At 45.9% G+C, this 24,719-nt stretch overlaps 1 protein-coding gene across 2 annotated transcripts; it reads left to right on the forward strand.

Moving 5' to 3' along the window:
- The first annotated feature begins 4,027 nt into the window (after positions 1-4,027).
- Positions 4,028-22,907, forward strand: ZNF74 (zinc finger protein 74). 2 transcript variants are annotated; one of them, XM_019435603.2, is made up of 5 exons: positions 4,028-4,519; positions 4,911-4,996; positions 15,722-15,848; positions 16,278-16,373; positions 17,099-22,907. In XM_019435603.2, the coding sequence occupies exons 1-5, from the start codon at positions 4,486-4,488 to the stop codon at positions 18,760-18,762; spliced, it is 2,007 nt and encodes a 668-aa protein (XP_019291148.2). In that variant the 5' UTR covers positions 4,028-4,485; the 3' UTR covers positions 18,763-22,907. The 2 variants fall into 2 exon arrangements, with proteins under 2 accessions (XP_019291148.2, XP_019291149.2); XM_019435604.2 differs by lacking the exon at positions 16,278-16,373.
- Positions 22,908-24,719: the final 1,812 nt, after the last annotated feature.

Here is a 24,719-nt window from a genome sequence, read left to right on the forward strand (position 1 = left end):
AAGTCATCTGTAATTATTTTTTATTGTTTCCCTACTGGACTGTCCTTTGTTGTTATTTTTGCCTTCCATCCTTTGTTTTCAGCAGTTTCACTAGGTTTCACTAGGTTCTTTTTTTTTAATGTTTTTATTTATTTTTGATACAGAGAGAGAGAGCATGAGTGGGAGAGAGGCCGAGAGAGAGGGAGACACAGAATCTGAAGCATGCTCCAGGCTCTGAGCTGTCAGCACAGAGCCCGCCGCGGGGCTCGAACTCACAGACTGCGAGATCATGACCTGAGTTGAAATCGGATGCTTAACCGACTGAGCCACCCAGGCGCCCCTTCACTAGGTTCTTCTTTATGTTTGCCCTTTCTGGAATTCCTGAAGTTTTTGGATTTCAGGGTTAACGTCTTTCCTCAGTTTGGGGGAGTGGGGAGGAATATGGCTGCTATCTCTTAAGATAATTCTTCTGCTCCATTCTTTCCTCTCCTTCTAAGACTCCAATTACATATGCATTAGATCAATGATTCTCAAAGTGAAATGTGGTATAAGAACTTCTGGAATTCTTCAAGACCCTTTTAAGAGATCCACAGGATAAAAACATTTATTATAAGAATATTCTCATAAGCATTCAATGTAGTTTTCTAGAATCTATATGATGTGTGATATCACAAAAGATTGAATGCTGAAGCACTTTTGAAGATCCAGCTGTCTTCTATTATATTAAGGAGATTTGCATACACACACACAAGTCAAATGGTGCCACTCTTCTCACTACTTCTGTTTTGGAAAATACAGTTTTTTTATTTCATTTTTAAAATATGTCATTTATGTTAAAATTTGTTATTGGCTGTGTGCCCCCTCCCCAACTCATATGTTGAGATCCTAATGCCTGATCTGTGAGAATGTGACCTTACTTAGAGATAGGGTCTTTGTAGAGGCAGTCAAATTAAAATGAGGTCTTTAGAGTGGGCCCTAAGCTAACATGACTGGTGTCCTTATAAGAAAGGGAAATTTGGAGACAGACACACACACAGGAAGCATGTCATGTGAAGATGAAGACAGAGATTGGAATAATACTTCTATAAGCCGAGAAATGCAAAAGATTGAAGTAAGCCACCAGAAGCTATGGAAGTCATTCAACAGATTCTTCCTCATAATCCTCAGAAGGAACCAGCCCTACTGATAACTTGATCTCAGATCTCTAGCTTCCAGAGCAATGAGACATTATGGTATTTTGCTACAGCAGTGCTAGGAAACTAATACAGCATGTATTTGGCTTATTGTTTTTTAATGAATTAATAAATATTTCTAAAATTCTTCAGTGAACTGAAGAGCTCTTTATACTCTTAAAATTACTGAGAACTCCAAAGTGTTTTTGCTTATGTGAGTTTTATATATATATATATTAACTGAGCCAACTGAGCCACCCAGGTGCCCCTAAACATTTTTTTTAAAAATGTATTTAAATAATAGAACCATTCTGGAAGCCCTCAAACTCTGGACTATGTGTCATTAGCCCACTATCTGCTTGAGATTCATTCCTCTGTGCAAGTTTGTAGCTGCTATTGGCAAGAGGATTAGTCTGATAACAAGCTACCTATACAGGTACTTTGAGAAGGTATTTAGGTTATAACACCAAACATTCATGTAATAAGACATTATTCATGTGTTTTTGTCTGTGAAATCTCCCATTTTAAAGAGTTTTTTAAAATTCAAGTATTATTGACATACAATATTATATTATTTTCAGGCATATAACATAGTAAGTTGACATTGGTATACACTGTGAGATTTTTACTTTTAAAGTGGCATATACACCCATATTTCTTTGGAATTTCACATGGCCCTGCTAATCAGCCCTCAGGATTTCACATGGATGACCCTCAGGAGTCAGAAAGTAACCTAGGATATCTCTCTATCTAAGAGTCTTACAGTACCTATTCTCTATTAAATGCCTTTCACAGCTCCAGAATTCTACAGTCAGTAGAAAGCAGCAACTGCATCCTCCAATCCACTTCTTTATTTTAGACTGGACACATCCCTGTAGCTACTGTCTTGTTACTTTTCAGGACTGGTAGGCAGAGATATGAGTGGGCAGCACACTTAATATGGAATCCCTGGGATGGTGCTGATTTACAGTCACACAACCAGATCCATGAGACCCACAGTGACATAAATATGTACACAGGAGCAAAGATACATAAAGATACACACACTGATGAGCACTTCAGGTACACACAGACACACTGAGTGACATACAGAGTAACATATACAGCATACACACACTCATAACTGGACCTGTGAAACCCACAGATTTACAAAGGTGTGTATCTACCCAGACACAAACTAGAATTGTGAGAGAACAGCCACACACATACAGGTTTACAGATTCACCTGTACAAGACATGCACACACTGTTACACAGAACACAGACACAGATGATTCTCTGAACCATCCACAAATAGTTACAGGCAAAAACACACAGAGGGGCACAGGAGCAAATACACACATAGTCATTCACTCAGACCTGTGAGACACACACACATACACGAGCACATATCTATACAAACTCAGACCAGACCTGTAAGTCAACAGCTATATGCCATCACATACAGAATCACACCAGACTCACAAACCCACAAGTGCAAATTACACTTCCATGTACAGAAAGCTTACACACATACACACATCCAGACACATACCAGAACTGTAAGAGAGCAGCCAGATACAGGCCCGCAGACCAGATTGCATGCATACACTCTTTCTCAGAGGCACACCCATATACACACACACATGAGAAATGAGGCAAGAAACACACAGAGTCAAAATGAACATAGGGTGATTGTGCAACAGATACAAAGAAACAAGATCTGAGAGACCCACAGAGACACAAATATATATACACAGGCTCACCTATACACAAGGACTCACACAATAACCAGCCCTATAATACAACAACCACTCACCACCACACTCACAGATTCACAACCAGACTTGTGAGATTCAGATACACACAGTCTCACACCCACCCAGGCTTTTGCCCTGGGGTTGCTATTGAACACTGTCTGCACTGAGCACAGCTCGCTGGTGTCAAATGAGACCCTGTATGTGGCCAAGCCTACCTGTAGTCAAGGTAGGGGTCTGAAAAGTTTCCAGTCTGCCTCACCCCAAACTAGCTCTCAGGAACCTGGTAATAAACTTCTTTCTGGAGTTACTCGGCCTGGGTTCAAAGCCTGGCTCTTCATCCTCCTGGCTGTGTGAACTGCGACAAGTTACCCCACCACGCTGTGCCCAATTTTCCTCATCTCTAAAACGAAGGTAATAATATTTACCAAACCTCACTGAGCTGTTGTGAATGGTCTGCCAGAAAATACATGTCAAGCTCTTTCCAGGCAAGAAAGGTGCCTGGCATGTTGTTGGTCCTCAATAAATATCGGCATCATCACTGTGATAAAGTTAGGGGACTGTGCCAGAGCTGTACCACAGCCCAGATCCTCCTTCCCAAGCTCCTAAGGGTGGGCAGTCCCACCAGGGCTCGGGCTCTCCCTTCTTCGGGGTCCAGGGTGCAGGCCACCACCTCTAGGGTCCCTAAGACCAGAGGCCTGAGGATTCGCAAAAATGAATGTGGGTCGGAGCCCACCCGACGCCATCTGGAGGCATGGACGAACTGATAGGATATTTCCACGTTTCTGGGTACCGTCCTCTCACATCCCCAATGAGAGAGAGAGAGAGAGAGAGAGAGAGAGAGAGAGAGAGAGAGAGAGAGAGAGAGAGAGAGAGAGAGACACTCACTCCACTCATTCACTCACGCACCCACCCACCGAGACACAAGAGCCTTACGCAGCAAAGAGTGGGAGGAAGAGTGGGGCGGGGCCAGAGAGTTTAGTTGCTGCGCTGGGAACTACATTTCCCAGAAGGCTGTGCTTACAAAGCCGGTTCGCGTCGAGGTGCCAGGCAGCTCCGGGACCCCGACTGCATTCTCTCAATGGAGTCCGCGCCAGAGCGACGCAAAGGCTACCGGAAGTTGTAGTTCGCGTCCGGTCCGCGCAGGCGTACTTTCCCGCGGGGGTCGCTGAGCTGCTCCTTTGTGGCCGTGGGTCCGCTTTTGTGGGAGGCCGGCCCGCTTGCTCGAGCATCTGTCCGAGCGTCGGTCGGTCTGTCAGTCCGCGGAGGGGCCGCGTTCTACGCCCGCTGCCTCCGGACGGCTGAGCTTGAGGCCGGCCCTGGTCCCCCGACGCAGTGCCCCACGTCGCGGGTGATGGGGCGTGAGCGCAGCCTCGGGTGTGTGGCGCTTGCTGAGCCAGCTTGACCCCGACCTTGAGGGGAATTCAGGAGTCTCCGCGTGCGTGACCGTGCAGCCGGGAGTGCGCGTGCAACCCCACGGGGCTCCCCTGTAGGCTGTCCCTGAGCCCCAGGAGCAGGACCCGCGCCTCTGGGCCTGGCCTGGGGCCCAGGAGGCTGCAGAGCTGCCCACGCCTCCGGGGAACACTGCCGAGGGGCGCCATGGAGACCCCTGCCCCGAAGCCCCAGGAGACAGGTACAGTTGACTCTTCTAGTCACTGGGTCTGTGGCCTTGCGCTTGAGACTGACACCCAGAGATGTCAGCCTAGTTTCCCAGAAGCACCTAGCAGAGTCAGGCCACCGTGCGCACCCGTTTACTTCCACGTCTCAAGCATGCTGAAGAGGAAGGGAATGGCAGTATTCTTCCTTCTTGATTGGAGTGCCTGAGACACTGGCAGAATTAATCCCTGATGCCTATCAGATTGTGTTGGATATTGGGGCTCCCTCCCCACCCCACCTATATGGGCGGTTCCTGACTTCTCTCTAATCCTACCCCATGCCAGGGGTGGAGTGGGCTCTATTTAGTTCAGCCATGCGCCTGGTGGCTATGGGCAGAACAGCCCCTTTGACTCATTTCTCCTCCTCAGCTCTGCCCTCCCAGGAGCCTGCTCTTACCCTCAGAAAGAATCCAGAGGATAAATTGGGTCAGGGTCTCCTGGAAGCCAGGTCCGAGGTGAGTGGTTGTCTTTTTTTCCTTCTGAACATCTCGCTCTTTATAAAGGGGGTTGGCACTTTTCTCCTGCCCGGGATCTTCAAGTCATTCAAGGACCACCTCTCTCCCTCTCCCAATCTGGGGTGCCTGCTCTCCTGTCCTTAGGAAGCTCTGGGCAAGGGAACAGCTCTGGTAGAAGAGTCCAAGTGTGCCCTTGAAATGAGTGTCCCTTCCAGCTTGATTCAGCCCAGTGGGTGGGTCATTGGCCCAGCATTATAGCAGGAGCTCAGAGGAGTGGTTTTAGTGGAACCCAAGCACGTAGATGACAGCTCACACAATCACTTCAGTCACCTTCACATGCAGACCTGGGGGATGGCCCTCCTTGGGGAGAATTTTCTGGGATGGAATCAGGTAGGGGGGTGTGGAACAGTTGAAGGAAAGGCTGCATTGCAGCACCAGGGTAAGAGTGTTGGTAGGGGGGTGCGTCCCTGTCTGCATTTCCACTGTACGGACCCCGAAATGGGGTTGTCAAGGAAAAACCTGGAGTTTTAGCAGATTTGGGAGCTCAGCGAGGAATTGGCCCTGGGGCCACTTCTGCAGCTAAGTAGGGCCCAAATCCCTCCTTTCACAGACTTTGGGTTTTGTTTCTCATTTTGTTCTACCACCTAAACCACCCCCATCCTTCACAGTATTTAAAAGGGTACAGTTGATAAAGAGAGTGTTCAGTAGTGAGAAGGGCTGGAGGATGGAGGGTCCTTTGACTTTTTTAGGGTTTTGTGATTCTGTTAACCTCCCACTTGAAAGGGGTCTGATTACGGAAAAATAGAAGTAACTATAAAAACCATGTTATGAGATGTGCCTAGCTTCTGTAATGTGTTAGAATGCTCTTTTGTTCTATAAAAAGCTCAAGATTGAAATGGCTGTCAAATGCTGTATGTGATCTTTGATGGGTCAGAGATCCAAAAAATTCAATCAAAGGAAGTTTGGGACAATTGAGGACATTTGAAAATGGATTTATCTTAGATCGTATAGTATCAACATTAAATTTCTTGGGTGTGATGATAACACTGTGATTGGGTAAGAGAATATCCTTAGAATATACAAGGTGAAGCATGTGGGGTAAGATACGATGTCTGCAACTTACCTTCGAATGGTTCAATAGGAAGTGTGCATGCACTTGTGAGTGACTCCCTCAAGGTAGTACCTTTCTTGTTCATAGGTGTTATTCCTAAAGAATCAGCTTGTTAGATCCTTGAGTAACTGGTCCTCCTCTCCTGAGTACTCTTCTCTCCCAGCAGTCCTACTCAGACTCACAGTCAAGTGTTTTGCTCTCCTGGGACATCACCCCCCCCCCCCGCCCCCACAGTCTTTTCTGACTTCCTTGCCAGTTTCAGTACCACACATTTGATTCCCACACCTTCCCCCTGGGATTTGTTTCCTATTCTATTCTACAGAATGAATGCACACCAGACATGGGCTTCTCCCAGTGGGTTGGGAATACCCTCAGATGGGCCTTCACAAGGCTCAGATCCTATCTTGCCCTTGCCTTTTGACACCCTCACACAGAAGCCGTGTAGCCTCTGATAGCCTCCTTTCTCCAACACCACATTCTGTTGTCTCTGGAGCTTGTTTCTGCCTATGTTTCTCCTTTCTTCTGCTAATGCCATGACCATTATGCTTCATCCCTGCCTGCCTCAGTTATGGGCATGTTCTCAGCATGTGTCCTCACCCCCACTTTCTCATCTCCATGAAATCCAGTGGGTTTTCTGAATCACATTTATTGAGGTATAATTTATATAAAGTTCTCCAATTTTAAGTATAGGATTTGATGAGTTTTGTTAAATGTAACCAGCACCACAATCATAACATAGAACATTTCCATCACCCAGAAAGTTCCTTCATACCCGTTTACAGTCAGTCCTCTCCCCCAATCCTGTGGCAACCACAGTTTTGCATTTTTTAAGAATTGTGTATGGAAATACATAGTATGTAGTGTTTGGTTTCTTTTTAAAAAGATTTTTTTAATGTTTATTTATTTTTGAGAGAGAAACAGAGACAGAGACAGAGCATGAGTGAGGGAAGAGGGAGAGGGAGACAAAGAATCCGAAGCAGGCTCCAGGCTCTGAGTTGTCAGCACAGAGCCCAATACAGGGCTTGAACCCATGAACCGTGAGATCATGACAGCTGAAGTTGGACTCTTAACCAACTGAGCCACCCAAGCGCCCCTAGTTTTGTTTTTTAAAGATTTTATTTATTTTTTTTTTTTAAGAGGGAGACCCGTGAGTAGGTAGAGGGGAACAGAGAGAAATCTTAAGCAGGCTCCACTCTCAGCACAGAGCCCAACGTGGGTTGCAGTCCCATGACCCTGGGATCATGACCTGAGCCAAAACCAAGAGTTGGACGCTCAACCAACTGTGCCACCCAGGTGTCCCTAAATATTTTATTTTTAAGTAATTTCTATACCCAACATGGGGCTCAAACCCATAACCCTGAGATCAAGAGTTGGGTCTGCCAACTGAGCCAGCCGGGTGCCCCACGCAGTCTTTAGTTTCTGATTTCATTTAGCATAATGCTTTGAGTTCATATCGTTATGTGAATCAATAGTTTGTTCCTTTTTATTGTTAAATAATATACCATTTGTATTAGTTTACAAGGGCTGCCATAGCAAAGTGCTACAGATGGCTTAAACAACAAATTTATTGTCTCAGTTCTGGATGTTCAAGATCCAGATTTCAGCAGGATTGGTTTCTTCTGAAGCTGCTCTTCTTGGTTTGTAAAGGTACCTTCTCCCAGTGACTTCACATGGTTTTTCTCTGTACATGTCTGGGTCCAAAGTTCATTTTATTATCAGGACACCAGTCCTATTGGATGATGGCTCACTATAATGACCTCATTTTGCCTTAATTATCTCTTTAAGGACCCTCTCTCCAAGCATGGTCATTTTTCTGAGGTACTAGGGGCTGGGACTTCAACATGTGAATTTGGAGGGGTCACAACTCAGCCCAAAAGACTGACTGTATGGATATTTACAATTTGTTCATCCATCTACTAGCTGAGGGATATTAGGTTGTTTCCAAGTTTTGGCTATTACAAGTAAACCTGCTATCAATATTTGAGTACAAATACAGATATTTGTACTCTGTTTTAAATTCTCTAGAATAAATTGTTTTAAATTCTCTAGAATAAATACCTAAGTGGAATTGCTGAGTCAAATAGTAAATATATGTTTAATTATCAATTTTATCAGTCATTTCCAAGAGCCATCTTTTGATTTGATTTTCTCTATTGAATTTCTGTTTCCTATTTCATTGATTTTAGATCCATATTATTTCCTTCCTTTACTTATTTTGGTTTCTTTTTTTTAAATTTAAAAAAAATATTTATTTATTTTTGAGAGAGAGAGAGAAACAGAGACAGAGAGTGAATGGGGGAGGGGCAGAGAGAGAGGGAGACACAGAATCTGAAGCAGGCTCCAGGCTCTGAGCTGTCCATACAGAGCCGGATGTGGGGCTCAAACTCATGAACCATGAGATCATGACCTGAGCCAAAGTCAGTTGCTTAACCGACTGAGCCACCCAGGTGCCCCTACTTATTTTGGTTTCTTAAAGTTGAAACTCAGATATTGATTTGGCACCTTCCTTCTTTTCTCATATACCATCCAATGCTATAAATTTCCCTCTTAGCACTACCTTAGCTACATCCCACAAACTTTATGTTGTATTTTCATTTGTATTCAGTTCAAAATAGTTCCAGTTTCCATTGTGATTTCTTCTTCCAACCATGTGGTATTTAGGAATGTGTTGTTTAATTTCCCAATATTTAGAGGATTTTCCAGATATCTTTCTATTATTGATTTCTAGTTTAATTCTGTTGTAGTTAGAGAAGGAACTTTTGTATGATTTGAATTTTTTCAAATTTACTAAGATTTATTTTATTGCTCAGAATGTGGTTTACCATGGGTAAATGTTCTATATGCACTTGAAAAGAATGTGTCTTCTGCTTTTGTCAACTAGAGTGTTATGTGAATGTTAATTAAGTTGAATGATGTGTTAATTGTTTTATATCCTTACATATTTTTTGCTTATGTGTTCTATCAATTATTGAGAGAGATTATTGTTGAAATTACCAAGTATAATTGTGGATTTGTCTTTTCAGTTCTATCAGGTTTTTGCTTTATGTATTTTGAAGCTCTTTTGGTAGGTACATCTATAATGTTGTGAGCTTTTAATGAATTGCTGTTGTGATGATTACAACATTACATAATCACATAGTGATTATTATGTAACATCTCTCTTTATCTCTGATGATGTCCTTTGCTCTGAAATCTGCTTTGTCTAATGTTAATGTAGCCACTTCAGCTTTCTTTTGATTAGTATTTGCAGGATATATCTTTTCCCATTCTTCTACTTTTAAACTACCTTTGTCTTTGTTTTTCTTTTTTTCTTATTTGATGTTTATTTTTATTTATTGTGTATGTGTGGTGTATTTGTCTTTGTTTTTTTAATGTTTATTTATTTATTTTGAGAGAGAAGGATCACGCACAAGCCAGGAAGGGGCAGAGAGAGGGGGAGAGAGAATCCCAAGCAGGCTCCACACTGTCAGCATAAAGCCCAACACGGGGTATGATCTCACCAACCAAACCGTGAAATCATGACCTGACCTGAAATCAAGAGTCGGACATTTAGCCGACTAAGCCACCCACGTGCCCTTGTCTTTGTTTTTAAAGTGGGTTTCTGTGGCTGACATATAGTTGGGTCTTAATTTTTTAATTCGATTTGACAATCTTTAATTTTTAATTGGAGTATTAAGACCATTCACATTTATTTATTTGTTTACTTTAAGTTTATTTATTTATTTTGAGAGAGAAGGAGTGTGTATATGCAAGCAGGGGAAGGGCAGAGAGAGAAGGAGAGAGAGAATCCCAAGGAGGCACCACACCTGCAGTGCGGAGTGGTGGCTCAGTTTCACGAACCATGAGATCATGACCTGAGCTGAAATCAAGAGTTAGACACAACCAAATGAGCCACCCAAGCACCTTAAGACCATTCACATTTCTTTTTTTTTAAATTTTTTTAATGTTTATTTATTTTTGAGACAGAGACAGAGCATGAACGGGGGAGGGTCAGAGAGAGGGAGACATAGAATCCGAAGCAGGCTCCAGGCTCTGAGCTGTCAGCCCAGAGCCCAACGTGGGACTCAAACTCACAGACTGTGAGATCATGACCTGAGCCGAAGTCGGATGCTCAACCGACCGAGCCACCCAGGTGCCCCAAAGACCATTCATATTTAATATAATTATGGCTATGACTGGATTCACATCTGCCATTTTGTTATTTGTTTTCTATAGGTCTTGTGTCTTTTTTGTTTGTTTCTCCTTTATGCATTCTTATGAGGTAAACAAATACTATTTTAGTATACTCTTAGTTTCTCTGATTTTGTTAACTTATTTTTTCCTTTTAGTTGCTTTACTAGATGCTAGAGTGAATTTGACTTTGTTGAGTGTTGGCTTTTTTTTGGAATTCTTAAATATTTCCGGAATTTGTTCTGGGCGGGCATTGCTTAGTATTAGTTGGATCTTTCAAGGCTTGCTCTCTAGGTTTTGTTAAGGTGGAGCCAGAGAAGGCTTTAGTCTTGTGCTAATTTTGTCAGACCACTGAAGCTCTTCTCTTCTGTGGACTTTTCTCGGTGCCCATTCAGCAGGAGGGCATTCCACTCTGGCTGGTGAGACCATAAACTACCCCCAACCTTGTGTGAGTTTTAATAATTGTTCTACCTACTTCTTTCTGGTGTTTCTTTTCCTGGTTTGGGGTTGTTTCCTCCCAGGCACATGCCTATTGGTCCTCAGTCAGTCTCAAGTGGATCCAGAGTTCTGGGTCCTCTGCTCTGGCATGTAGCCCTAGAAATTTTAATCACCTGGACACCCTAAACTCTGTTCTCCTTCAAGTTGGTGAGACCACAGGTTCTGTCTGGGTCACCACTCCCCACACTCTAGTCTGGAAACTGCTTCCAGGTGGGAAGATCGGGTGGCTGTGGGGCTCATTTTGTTTCCCTTCTGTCAGAGGTCTGTTCTGAGCTGCAACTCGTCTAGTGTCTTGAATTCAATCATTGTTTCATACATTTTGCCCAGTTTAGCAGTTGTCTGAGGGAACAGGGCAAACCTGGTCCTTGTTACTTTTTTGTGTCTGGAAGCAGAACATGAAACGCAGTTTTTACCAGGCTGCTTCTTCTTCACTCTGCCAGCCCACACGCAGAATCTGTTCTTGTCCCTCTCTCCTGCCTTCCCTCTGTCCATCCTGCTGCAGAACACAGGCATCAGCACCTCAGAGCACGTGTCTTCATCCTCTGGCCACAGCGACACCTCCCACTGCTCCTCATCCATGACGCCAGAGCTCCGTGAGCGTGAAGTATCAGGACACACCCCCCTGCTGGAGCCTAACTCACCCTATTTCTGGGCGCCAGTGTGCTCTGCTGTGGCCTGCCCCTTCTCTAATGCTTGAGACAGGAGACATCCCTGACACGATTCTGGACGCGGCACGTGCTGCTGTTTGTTCTCTTCTCATAGAGCCAGGGCAGGGTCTCCAGCCTCTTGGTGTGCCCAGCCAGAGAGGCCGGAGATGGCCAAGCGGGGACTGACAGACGCTGCGCCCTTTCCTTGGTACCTGAGACTGGGATACTTTCACTCTGCTTTATTTTCTCTTCAGCCACAGGAGGCCCCACTGCTCCCAGTCTTTTCCCTAGCTGCAGGAAAACAGGCTCAAGGAAACTGGGTGGCCGGACCAAAATCATACTGCTAATCCCTGCCCTGCTTTGCTTTTCCTTCTTCTTTGAAAAGTAATTTTTTTTTTTAATTTACAAAACCAATATTTGCTGTGTAACAAAGTTAATAATCTTCTCCTTTCCCTGTACCTACAATCACATTTCCTTAAGACAACCAGTGTCCTCAGTTTTGATACTTATTCTTCCACATGTCTTTCCTTGTTCACATGAGCAGCTTCCAGCATACGTAGACATAGGGCTTAACCATATTGTTTTAAAAATGGGATCAGACTGTACACATTCCAGTGCTTCCCTTTGTTTTTATGGACGTATAATTCACATACCATAAAATCCGTCCTTTTCAAGCGTACAATTCAGTGGTTTTGAGTGTATTCACAAGGCAGTGCAACTGTCAACCGTAGTCAGTTTTAGAACATTTCTATCACCCCCAAAAGAAGCCCTATATCCATTAGCTATCACTCTAGCCCTCAGCAACCACTAATTTGCTTTTCGTCTCTCGGTATTTGCTTATTCTGGGCATTTCATATAAGTGGGATCATACTATATGTGGCCTTTTTTGGCTTCCTTCACTTAGCATAATGTACAACGCATACCTTTGGATAGCTGCATTATTTTCCGTGGTCTGCCTGTAGGCGCCTACCCTAATTTAGTCAACCATCCTGATGCCTTGGTTGGTTGGTTTCTGGTAAGTACAGTGCTGGCAATACTCAGCCTTGCATTTGCTTCCTTATGTGCAGAAACTTTGTTTCTACAGTGTGAATACCCAGAAGGGTAGAACAATTCCCACTCCCACCAAAAATGCTTCCTCATTGCCAGGATGCCAGGTTTTAATTAGTGCTCCCCTGATAGGTAAAAAGTGTTACATTATTTTGTTTCAATCTACGTTTTCCTGACCCCCAAAAAAAAAAAAAAAAAAAATCATTACTCTTTTTATATGTCCATTGGAAATGTGCAGTTCTTCCTCCTTGAATGGCTTTTTCTTATTTTTAAAATTTTGAAACCTTTAAGCAGAGTAATAACAACCCTCTGTGTACCTACTTGGCAAAATTAATGACTAAATTGTGTCATATTTGTTCCAAATCCTTTAAAAAAGTAAAATATTGCAGGTAAAGGCAAGAGGTTTTTTTGCATCCTCCCTGGCCCCCCATCTTCTTCTTCCCCTGCCCTCCTCAGTCTGTGACAGTATCAGAGGATGGTGACGAACGGCAAACACCAAAGGGTACCTGCCATCTGCCAGGCACTCGAGTGTGTGCTTCACACACAGTAGTAATTCATTCAGTCCTCTCTGTGATTAATGACATAGGTACTGTTAACAGACAAGGAAACTGAGGCACCCCCAATTCATAGAGCCAGGAAGGGCAAGAGTGGGTAGCCCACCCAGGCCATTGGGCTTAGAGCCTGTGCTCTCATCCGCCAGACAGTAGAGCAAGATGCACATCTGAGTATCTGTAAACTCCACGCGGTGCTGTGTGTGGTTCTAGACGGTACCGTGTCAGGCATCACACTGGGCATGGTTTCCCTCAGCCTGCTTTTGTGCCCACCACACTGTGCTCTGAAGAGCTCCCCACAGGACGAGTTACTCCGCCGTGTTCATTTTCAGTGCTGCACAGTTTTCTGTGGTATATTCATCCCTACCGGTTAATGGGCGTTCAGCATGTTTCCAGTGTTTTCTCAGTTACTCGGGTTGGATAGGAATCTCAGAGTGAACTTCTGAGGCACAGGGAACACACACTCTCGGCTTCACTAGAGAAAGTGGAGCAGGTTTTGCTCTCCAAAATGGATGTCCCCCTGATATCTATCCAATGGTGTAAGACCATCTGTTTCCCCACGGACCTGCCCCCACTACTTCCTTTCAGACTTTAAACATTGTGCCTCTCTGCTGTGTGTGAAATGGTATTTTATTAATCATTTCTGTGTATCTAGTGTAGCTGAGCGTCTCCTCATGTGCTTATTAGTCATTTGTCAGTGTTCTGTGAATTGTCTGCTTAAACCCTATGCCCATTTTCTTTTTTCTTTCTTCTTAGTGATTTGCCAGTGTTGCATGCAGAAAATGTAAACCTTCATGGAAGAAACGTAAATCGCCCCCTCCTGGTTTCTGGGTTTCCTGTCATGCTAGCCAGGGATTTAGGGAACTATCTCCCAGCAGCGCCCACATTTAGATCCTTGTCCCACCGAGACTTGCATTTTGTGTGTGTTATAAAGAGTGGCTTTATCTTTCCTACTGTGTTATGTTGGTGTTTGTCTGAAGTCGGGCTGCCGTAACAAAATACCACTGACTTGGCGGCTTAAACAACAGAAATGTATTTTCACACAGTTCTGGAGGCGGCAAGTCTGAGATCAGGGTGCCAGCAGGGTCCGGTTTGCTGAGGCTCTCTTCCTGGCTCTTGCTTCTCGGGATGCGCAGCAGGGAGAGAGATCTCTTGTCCTCTTCAAATGCAGCCACCAAGCTTGTCAGATCAGGGCCCACCCTTATGGCCCCTTGTAACCTCGGATACCTACTAAAGAGACCCTGGCTCCAAATACAGTCATGTTGGAAGTGAGGGTGTCCACATATGATTTCAGGTGGACACAGTTCTGTCCACAGCAATGGTGAAAACTGTCTAAAAGTATAAACCACTTTTTAAAAAAATTTTTTTTTAACATTTATTCATTTTTTGAGAGACAGAGCATGAATGGAGGAGGGGCAGAGAAAGGGAGACACAGAATCCAAAGTAGGCTCCATGCTCTGTACTGACAGCACAGGGCCCAAAGCGGGGCTCAAACTCATAGACCGTGAGATCATGACCTGAGCCGAAGTCAGAGGCTTAACCGACTGAGCCACCCAGGCACCCCAAGCATAAGCCACTTTTAGAGCTGTTGGTCAAAGCTCTGGTGGTCCCTAAGGATGCCCCCACTCTTCCTGACCTCCTGGTAGGCAGAAGGCCTCATCTCAGGGCCTGACATTGTGTACCACGGTGCCTGACCATGGGTGCTGATGCAGGTCCAGGGTTTCCAGAGAAACCTGATGACCCCTGGGAGCTTGGTTGCATGCCAGTCACTCCCAGCAAACACTTACAAGATGGGAGTCGGGCCTCCCCTGCTTGGTTTGTTCTTCATTGTTATGTCTAATGTAATGCCCTGTCTATGATTTAAGCCAAGATCCCACAGTACCCGTGTCTTTGAAGAAAGACACACGTTTGCCACCTTAGGTCAGCGCCCTGATGGGTCTGGAGAGCTTATATACTGCTATCAAGGGGGATGCAGAGTGGAATTGGAGCGTGAAGAGCTAGAGGAACATTGGGGATGGCAGCCTGGAGGCTCCAGAGCTGGTGAGGAGCCCCAGGCAGCAGAGGAGCCTGGGGTTCTAGAACAGGAGTGCCTGCACATGTCAGTGACCACTGTTGGGGAGAGTGGGAACAGGTCAGGACATGAGCTGAGGGAGGACAGGGGAACAGGGGTCTGGTGGGAAGGTGTGGGAGGCAGGCAGGCAGAACACAAAGTGGCTCCCTTGGTCCTTTGGGCCTGTGCTTATAAGTAGAGTTTACTTCCTTAGGGTGTAATAATGGCTTCCTGCCCAAAGTAGGGTCCTTTTGCAATGGTGAGATTTGAATAGGGCTTCTGGGTTCTTTGTACTAGTCTTTCAAGTTCTTAAGCTTGACATTCTTAAGCCTGGGAAGCATAGCATCTTACCCAGAACTTACAGCAGCCTCCAGCCCACTGAGGCACCTGCACCAGGGCTGGCCAGTTAGCTTGGCCCTCCCAGTCCAGAAGGCCAGGGTCTGCATGGCCATTCCTGGTTCAGACATGGTGTGTATGTTGGGCTGTAGATAGATGGCATCTACATCACAACCTTCCATACTCAAGAGAAGGTCACCCAAGGTTAACCCTTCATTCCTAAGGTCCTGAGTCGACATGTGGCTCCCTTGGAACCATGAACGAAGTCTGAATCACTCCTGTCCTGAGTGAATGAGAATGTGTGTGTCATTCCAGGAATCGGTGACTTTCAAGGATGTGGCTGTGGACTTCACACAGGAGGAGTGGGGCCAGCTAGACTCCCCTCAGAGGGCCTTGTACCGTGACGTGATGCTGGAGAACTACCAGAACCTTCTTGCCCTGGGTAAGATAGCTCCTCAAGCTCAGCCTGCAGTCTGGGCATTCTGCCATGCCAATAGGTATTCCCAAGCCTCCCTTTGGTGCCAGGCCCAGATGCAGGAGATGTGGTCTCTGCACTCATGCTGGGCCTGGGCAGTGCATGGTAACTGCCAACATCCTTGCCTGGAGGTGGGGCTGGTCCCAGGGTAGGGGCCAGAAGAGAGGGAGGAGATGGACGGGGGCCTGGGAGCCCAGTCTGCCCTGGAGCTTTCCAAGGGAGATAGAGAGGGGAACATTAGTACCCACGGGGTCCTCAGAGTACATGCTTCATTTGAGGTTCTGCATGTGAGACCCCCGTCCCCGGGGATGGCGCACACCTCTTAGTGCTGGGCTGTCCTGCTGTGGGGAGCCACAGCACTCAGAACCACACATACCACTTCCTCCCTACAAACAGGACCCCCAGTCTGCAAGCCAGATGTGATCTCCCACTTGGAACGAGGCGAGGAGCCGTGGTGGATGCCCAGAGAAGCCCCTGGAGGGGCTTGTCCAGGTGAGCAGGGAACACAATGGAAGGATGTACAGACCCTTGCCTCAGTGCTCACACCCCCGTCCCCGTGTGGTCCTGCTTCCTTCCTTCAACACATACGTTGAACACCAACTGTGTGTGGGCAACTGTGCTGGAAATTCAGCGGTAAGCAAAACAGGCAAAACCTCTGCCTTGTACTAGCGAGAGACAGAAATAATGTCCACATCTCTGGAAACATTCAACAAGTGGCAAATGGACAGGGGGCAGGGAGTGTGTGGAACCGGGGCTTCACTCACCGAGAAGAAGGCAGAGTCAGCCTTGGGTTGGGAAGGGAGGGGGATCAAGGTTCGCAGAGGTGGCTCCAATGGAGATCATCCCCCTGGCATGTGAGGCTGACAGGAGACTGATTTAGCTTTTAAAGAGATGTACGTACATCAGAGATGTACATACACACAGCAGTCGATGTTTCGATAAGTGAATCATGTCCAACCGCCAGACCCCGTGAGCCCTGCCCCTTTCCTGGGTCCCTGGCTCTATTTGGAATTTCCCATCTCCATCTTCCTCTGCCCCGTCTCTTGTGGGCTTGCGCCCATCTCACCCGAGATGCATGCCCCGAGCCTTGGCGTGCTCTGGCTGTTGGCCTCTCCTCTCTTCTCTGTGCTCACCCGAACCCCCGGCAGACCACAGCCTGAGTTCTAGTGCCAGTTCTCCGCGTGCTTATGGAAGATTGCATTTTCTGTTTCTTACAGAAGGGGAGCCTGGGCATGAGGTGAAGGATGAGTCGTGTCAACGACAGGGTGTTCACAAGGAAGAGCCTTACCAGGAGCCCATCACTGAGCCACTGGTAAAGTCTAGCATCCACAGCCCCGGTCTGGGCAATGGGTGGGCCCGAGAGCGTCCGGCAGCCTCTCTGGTGAGGGGTGAGGCCACACTGCAGAGGCCACCGCCCACCAGCTGCCGGGACATTTCCCTGGAGAGGCACCAGCAGGGCCATGAGGTGTCTGAGAAGGATTTCCCCTCTGGGCGTACCCTCTTCACCCCCCAGAACATTCCTGAAGAAGCAGACCCTCCTGATGGGTCCACCGAGGGCTTCCGGTCTGGTGAGGCGGCCACGAAGCACCGGAGAGCAGGCGCAGGGAGAGGCCCGTGCAAATCTGGTGATCACAGTGAACACCTGGCCCCAAGCAGGAGGCGGGCGGCGGCCTCTGGGGATGGCCTCTTCGTGTGCAGCGAATGCGGAAAAGCCTTCCGCCAGAGCTCGTCCTTGACCCTGCACCGGCGGTGGCACGCCCGAGAGAAAGCCTACAAATGCCATGAGTGCGGCAAGGCCTTCACCTGGAGCACCAACCTCATCGAGCATCAGCGCATCCACACCGGCGAGAAGCCCTTCTTCTGCGGCGAGTGCGGCAAAGCCTTCAGCTGCCACTCGTCGCTGAATGTGCATCACAGGATCCACACAGGCGAGCGGCCCTACAAGTGCAGCGCCTGCGAGAAGGCCTTCAGCTGCAGCTCGCTGCTCAACATGCACTTGCGCGTGCACACAGGCGAGAAGCCCTACCAGTGTGGCGCGTGCGGGAAGGCTTTCAACCAGAGGACGCACCTGACGCGCCACCAGCGCATCCACACGGGCGAGAAGCCCTACAAGTGCGGCGCGTGTGGGAAGGCCTTCACCTGCCACTCGTCCCTGACTGTGCACGAGAAGATCCACAACGGGGACAAGCCGTTCAAATGCGGTGACTGCGACAAGGCCTTCAACAGCCGCTCACGCCTCACGCTGCACCAGCGCATCCACACGGGGGAGAAGCCCTTCAAGTGTGGCGCGTGTGGCAAGGCATTCAGCTGCCACTCGTACCTGGTGGTGCACCAGCGCATCCACAGCGGGGAGAAGCCCTTCAAGTGCAATGAGTGCGGCAAGGCCTTCAGCTCCCACTCCTACCTCATCGTGCACCAGCGCATCCACACCGGGGAGAAGCCCTTCGACTGCAGCCGCTGCTGGAAGGCCTTCAGCTGCCACTCGTCCCTCATCGTGCACCAGCGCATCCACACCGGGGAGAAGCCCTACAAGTGCGGCGAGTGCGGCAAGGCCTTCAGCCAGAATCACTGTCTCATCAAACATCAGAAGGTCCACGCCGGGGAGAAGTCGTTCAGATGTAACGAGTGTGGGGAAATGTTCGGCTGGAGCGCCCACCTTGCCGAACACCAGAGACGACACAGCGAGGAGAAGCCCTTTGCCATTCAGTTCAACAAGCACTTACTGAGCACCTACTACGTGCCGGGCAGCCTGCTGGGCACGGGGGGCACGGGCATGAGCGGCGTGGACCCACTCAACGCCCTGGACGTGGCAGAGCTCTTGTGCGTGGTGCAGCCCTCGGCCAGCAGGACTTTCCCGCTGGGCAGCAAACCTGGAAATTAGCATGGCGTGCTGGTTGTCATCAGCCTCGCTGCTTCCCCAGAAAGCACTGCGGCTCAGATCCACGTGCCTCAGATACAAGACTGGCCCTGCCGCCTGTACCCATCTCCCCACGTGCTGGGACACCTCTCTGAGCGGTCAGCACCACCCTGGGAAGGGCTGCCCTATAGGAGGGAAGACGTGAGGGCCATTTGAGGATGTCCCGTCGTCCTGCTTTCCTTGGGCTTACAAGTCACCGACCTGGGGAGCAGGTCTTACCTGAGGACAAAAACAAGGTATATTGATCATTGTGTCCTTGGGACTGGCTCCTGGCATGATTTCGATCAGGAATTTATTTCCTTTGTATGCTGTTATGTTTAGAATAATAATAATGGTAATAATAGAAACAAACAGAGTAAGTATGAACGCTGTTCTTTCCAAGTGAACATTATTCTGTTCTGGGAGAGGAGAATAATCTTCACTGGTGGGGGTTTGGGAAAAGGCAGATTTCCCGGCCTGGCTTCATTGAAGCAGCTCTACTGCTGGTGACAGCACCTCCATCTCAGAAGCATATGGCCCAGCATCAGCGTAGCCAGGTCCTGACACACCAGCTTCGTCCTGGTGGGAAATGGTGAGCACACAGGCTGGTGCCCGGCGTTCATCCAGGGTGTGGTGTTGGGGATAGATGTGTCTAGAAGCACGCCTTCACCCGGGCTGGCCAGTCCGCCCGCAGGGCCTCCCTCTGCTCACCGGTTCAGCCCTGTGGGAGGAGCCCCTCTGAGGGGACCTGTCCCCCTGCTCTCTTCAGAGGTGGACGGCGTTCATCTGGAATTAATGTTTATTCCACGCAGTCCTAAGCAAATCCAAGCTGCTTTCTCAGTGATAATACTTTATGTTTATAGAGAGAGCTATAGTTTATGAAATGCTTTTTAGTATACTTTTTAAATTATGGCAGCAAAATGACCACATTTCGGGAAATGTGGAATTAAGGAAAAGACTCCCATAATTGCTAATAAAACTGCATTTCGCACTTTGATACATTACCTTCTGCTTGTTTCAGAGTGGATTTTTACGTTACTGCAAACATAGTGTATATATCACTTTAATCTTTTTTTCCCACCTACTGCATAGCAGAATTTTTTCCCAAGTAACTGCACTGTCCTTGGAGTTACATGTGTTTTAAATGGAGGCATAATGTTCTATTAAATATTCTTTTATTGGATGTTGAAGTTATTTCCATGTTTTCACTATTATAAATCATTTCACAGTTATAAACTATTCTTCATAGAGCATCTTTTTGGGTTTTGTTTGGTTTTGTTTTTTAAGATTTTATTTTTGGGGTGCCTAGGTGGCTCAGTTAAGTGTCTGACTCCTGATTTTGGCTCAGATCATGATCTCACAGTCGTGGCACTGAGCTCTGCATCAGGCTCTGCACTGACAGCACAGAGCCTGCTTGAGATTCTGTCTCTCCTTCTCTCTCTGCCCCTCCACCGTGTACACCCACACTCTCCCTCTCTCCCTCTCTCCCTCTCTCTCTCAAAATAAACTTAAGGAGCACCTGGGTGGCTCAGTCAGTTAAGCATCTGACTTCGGCTCAGGTCATGATCTCACAGTTTGTGGGTTCAAGCCCTGCATTGGGCTGTATGCTGACAGCTCAGAGCCTGGAGCCTGCTCAGATTCTGTGTCTCCCTCTCTCTCTCTGTCCCCTCCCCATTCATGCTCTACCTCTCTCTCTCTCAAAAATGAATAAACATTTATAAATAAATAAATAGATAGATAGATAAATAAATAAACTTAAGGGAAAAAAAAGATTTTATTTTTAAGTGATCTCTACAGCTAATGTGGGGCTTGAACTCACAACCCTGAGATCAGGAGTCACATGCTCCACTGACTGAGCCAGCCAGGCTCCCCTTAGAGCATTTTTTTGCATTATAGTTCTTTTAGCATTTTCTTAGATTTCTAAAAGTGAAATTTTTGAGGTAAAGGAACAGCCTCAAGAATCACCATTTTTGTATGTTTTTGGTGGTGTGTAAAGTAAGACCATTTCATTATGAAGAAATCCATTAGCAGTAGCAGTCAAGTAGGAATGTCCCCTGCCCAGCCATCTCCAGGGACGGGACTCCCTTTTCAAAGCTGGGTGTCCACACGGTCTTCGTTCAGGCACAGTGACAACACAGCGATGCTCCTGGGCGCCTGCTGCTTCACCACATCCCTCCAGAGTGTGGTCAAGCCAGCCTCCCATTATGCAGTCCCCAGGGCCACATTGTGGCAGTTATGGACCCTTCTGTGACAAATAGGAAGAGTTCTATTTTACAGCCACATTTGTAAAAGACAAATACAATCTGTGCTTGGTTCATCATTATACCCATTTTTTCTCCTTATTTCAAAAGAACTTCAAACGAAAAAATCTCTTTGGGGCCCCGCACACTGTGCCTGCTGGCGGCCCTGCAGTGTGCCTGTGGACTCAGCCAAGTGGTACCTTATTATCCCTTTACTTGGCGCCTCTGTAACTAAAGAGGCCGAATATTGAACACATTTGGAATCTTGGTCTTTTGTCTTGAAAATGATTTGAATATGCCCTTTCTACCTCTTTTCATTGGAGACTTGATGTTTTTCTTTTATTTGCGTATAAACTTTTTTTCCTGATTATATGAGCAATACGTATATACTGAAGACATTTGGGGGAAAAAGTCAAAAAATTGTAAGAATAAAAATACACTCAGTATCAGTTCATCAGCCATTGCTGGAGGTACATTTACTTCTGTTGTTTTTTTTTTTCTGGGCACATATAATATGCTTTTTCTTTTAGAACAAAACTGGATTCATATTTTGCATGTTATTTCTATCCTTTTCCATTTAATGTTTTATGATGAACATTTTCCACATTACAAAATTGTTTTTCAGAAACATTATTGATGGCTGTGTCTTTCTCTGTCTTATCATTGTGTCATGATCGATCTGTTCCTTTATTGTTGAACATCGACATTACCTGTACCTATAAATAATTCTGGAAATAAACCTGTTTTGCCCTTTGGTTATTTCCCCAGAATAAATTGTGAGAAGTGGAGTTCACAGGCACAAGTTACAAACATTGCACAACTGTTTCTAGGTCAAACCCAACACAACATTCTTAATTCTCCCACATGGGCACCAGGAGCATCCCTTTCCCTGCGTGCACCCTTCCTTGCACACACTTGGCATCAGCTTCACTTTTTATATTTACCATTTTGATACATCGCGAGTGTTACTGGCTCATGTTTTTTTACCTTTTTTTTCATATCAATTGTCTATTCCATTCTTTGTTTTTTATACACACAGACATGCAGAAAGCACCTTGGCACATACATTTTTATCTTTGTTAACAGAATCTTTAATGTACAGAGATATTCAAATTCTGTGTAACTGGATCTTTTTGGTTTTGCTGTTTAAATTTTTCCTTAGTCCTTAGGAAGCTCCTTCTTTAAATCCTTTTTTGGTTCCATATTTTGCATTAAACTCTTAAGTCCAAAAAACAAAAAAACAAGAACTCTGAAGTCCATCTATTTGGGATGTAAATTCCAAGGTCCCTGAATCATTCTAGAATGGCATTCTTCACTGTTCCTTAGACTTTTCTGTTTGTAGCTTCATAATTCACTTGAATGCGTAGTAGGACCAGGACTATTTTCAATAGGTGTTTAAGTTTTTTTTTTTTTAATCTATTCTTTGAGATAACCCAGGATTCTTCTTCTCAGAGCTCAACCTCTTCTTGCCCCTTCACATCTCATTGGGATTTTGATTATAATTGACTAGTTTGTGAAAAATTACTATAGATTATATATATATAATCTTCATATCAAAGCAGCAGTCATTAAAATCTGCCTCTAAGCATCAGAAAAGTTGTATAGTTTTCTTCATAGGTATTCTTACATATATGTTCAATACGTATGTTTATTCTTAAATTCATTCTAATTTTGTGGGGTTTCTAGATCAATCCTTTCTGTTATATATAGGACAACTATTGATTATATATATATATATATATATATATATATATATATATATATCTTTTTATATATTTATTTTATATCTAGCAACTTTACTGAATTATTCTAGTTCTCTAACAACTTATCATTGTATTGGGCTTTCTAGGTAAATTGTCATTTAACTTGGAAATAAAAAACTTGCCTCTACTTTTCGTATAGATAGCCTTTTATTTCATTTCTTTTTAAAACCCATGTTGGCTAGCACTTCTAGAGCAGCAGTCAGTGTTGGTGGCAGTGGTCATCTGTGACAGACTCTGTTTGGGTTGGGAGACCAATGTGTCTCACCTCAAAACGCTTTGGCCTCTAAAGACTGTGTTATAGCTGCAGTGACCACATGGCCCAATTCTGAACAACAAGGCTCAAATGGAAATCTAGAAATTTGGGGAAAGTCTTTGCTTTCCTGATAGGAGAACTATTCCTTCCTCCTCCCCTTCTTCCTGTCTGGAAATTAGATGCAATGCTTGGAGGTGTAGTAGCCATCTTGGGACCATGAGACAATTGAGGACAAAAGTCACACGTAATGGAATGGAAAAATAGAAGGATCCTAGGCCTTGAATGAAATTTTTCAGCAGCTGTTTCAGCCCCCAACAGCATTCAACTTCCTGAGTTCTTGTTGTGTAAGAATAAACAATTTAGTCCATCTGTCCTTCCTCACAGTTGTTTTCATTCCTTACTGGCACAGCATCTGGGTCTTTATCTTGACTTGAAGGGAGACAGATCTGGCATTTCACCTAATAGTGAAATGGCCGTGACTGCTTGTTTATCACATTTTAATGAACTGTCTTTATAAGCCTAGCTCGCTAAGACTTCAAAAAATCAGGACTGGATGTTGATTTTTACCAAACACCATCTTGGCAGACTTCAAAAATCATTATATGGGTTTCCTATCTTGTTCTGGAGATACCACTGGATTTACAAAAAGATTTTTTAACATTATATCCATCTCTGTGTTACTAAAATAAACCCTGTTCACCAAGGGTGCATTAACATTTACTACATATGAACTCACTTTCCTAGGGCTTTGGGTGCAACAAGCAGAATTGTCCCACAGTGAACCCAAGATTTCATTCAGGTTTTGCCTGGTGGTGAACAACCTGTTATGGGAGTTCCTCCCGCACTCAGCAGGAAGGGTTGCCCCAAACCCCACTCCTTGCAGTGGCTAGATACCACTACTCGGATCATTCTCCCACTTGCTCAAAAGAAAAAGGAAAAGATGAAGTAGAGGTGGGGCCTCCCCAAGAACATGACATGGTGGCTGAGATGGAGCCCATGGAAGATCCCCTAATTTACAGGGTGTCTGCAAGATGTACCAGATGCTGCCAATTTCTAGATGTTGAGTTGGGACTCACTTTTAATCTTCTGAATTGTTAAAAGGACAGACACTACTTCTGTAATTAATACAGTGAGCAATTTCCACTTTGAACAGTAAAATATAGGGTCCATAGCTCTTCCTCTAGCACTACTCCAGAATGACACTGTTGTTCCTATCCTGACAAAAGCTGTGACATGACCAATAGAAATAGGGAGAGCCTAGGAGCGTACACACTGTCCCAGCCAAGCCCACCCCCTCCAACCTGGGGCTGGCAGCAAGCCTCGCTCCTTGCCAGTTTGCCCCCAGGTAGGCAGTGCCAGCCGGAGCCAAAGAGATTGCAAACTGAGAGGAGGGCAGAAGGGCAGAGGGCAGAGTCAGGATTCTTGGCACCTTGCCTAGCCCAGAAGTCAAAGCAGTTGTGGTAGTCAGGATGGGGGCAGTACAAAGTTATGTGAGACCCCAGTTAGGGTTGCAGTGCAGGTTGTGCTTGAGGGGTTGGGTATAGGGTGAGGGTTAGGATAGGTTGGGATAGAAGTTAGGGTTAGAATTAGGGTGGGTTATTTTTCATGCCATGAATACCTGCTGGAGCAAGAAAAGGATGCCTTTCTCATGCCTATGAGTGCTGGGGCAGACTGAAATTTCACATC

The sequence above is a fragment of the Panthera pardus genome, unplaced genomic scaffold (assembly GCF_024362965.1).
Source record: "Panthera pardus isolate Hobbes unplaced genomic scaffold, ASM2436296v1 HiC_scaffold_15, whole genome shotgun sequence".
Classification (NCBI taxonomy): domain Eukaryota; kingdom Metazoa; phylum Chordata; class Mammalia; order Carnivora; family Felidae; genus Panthera; species Panthera pardus.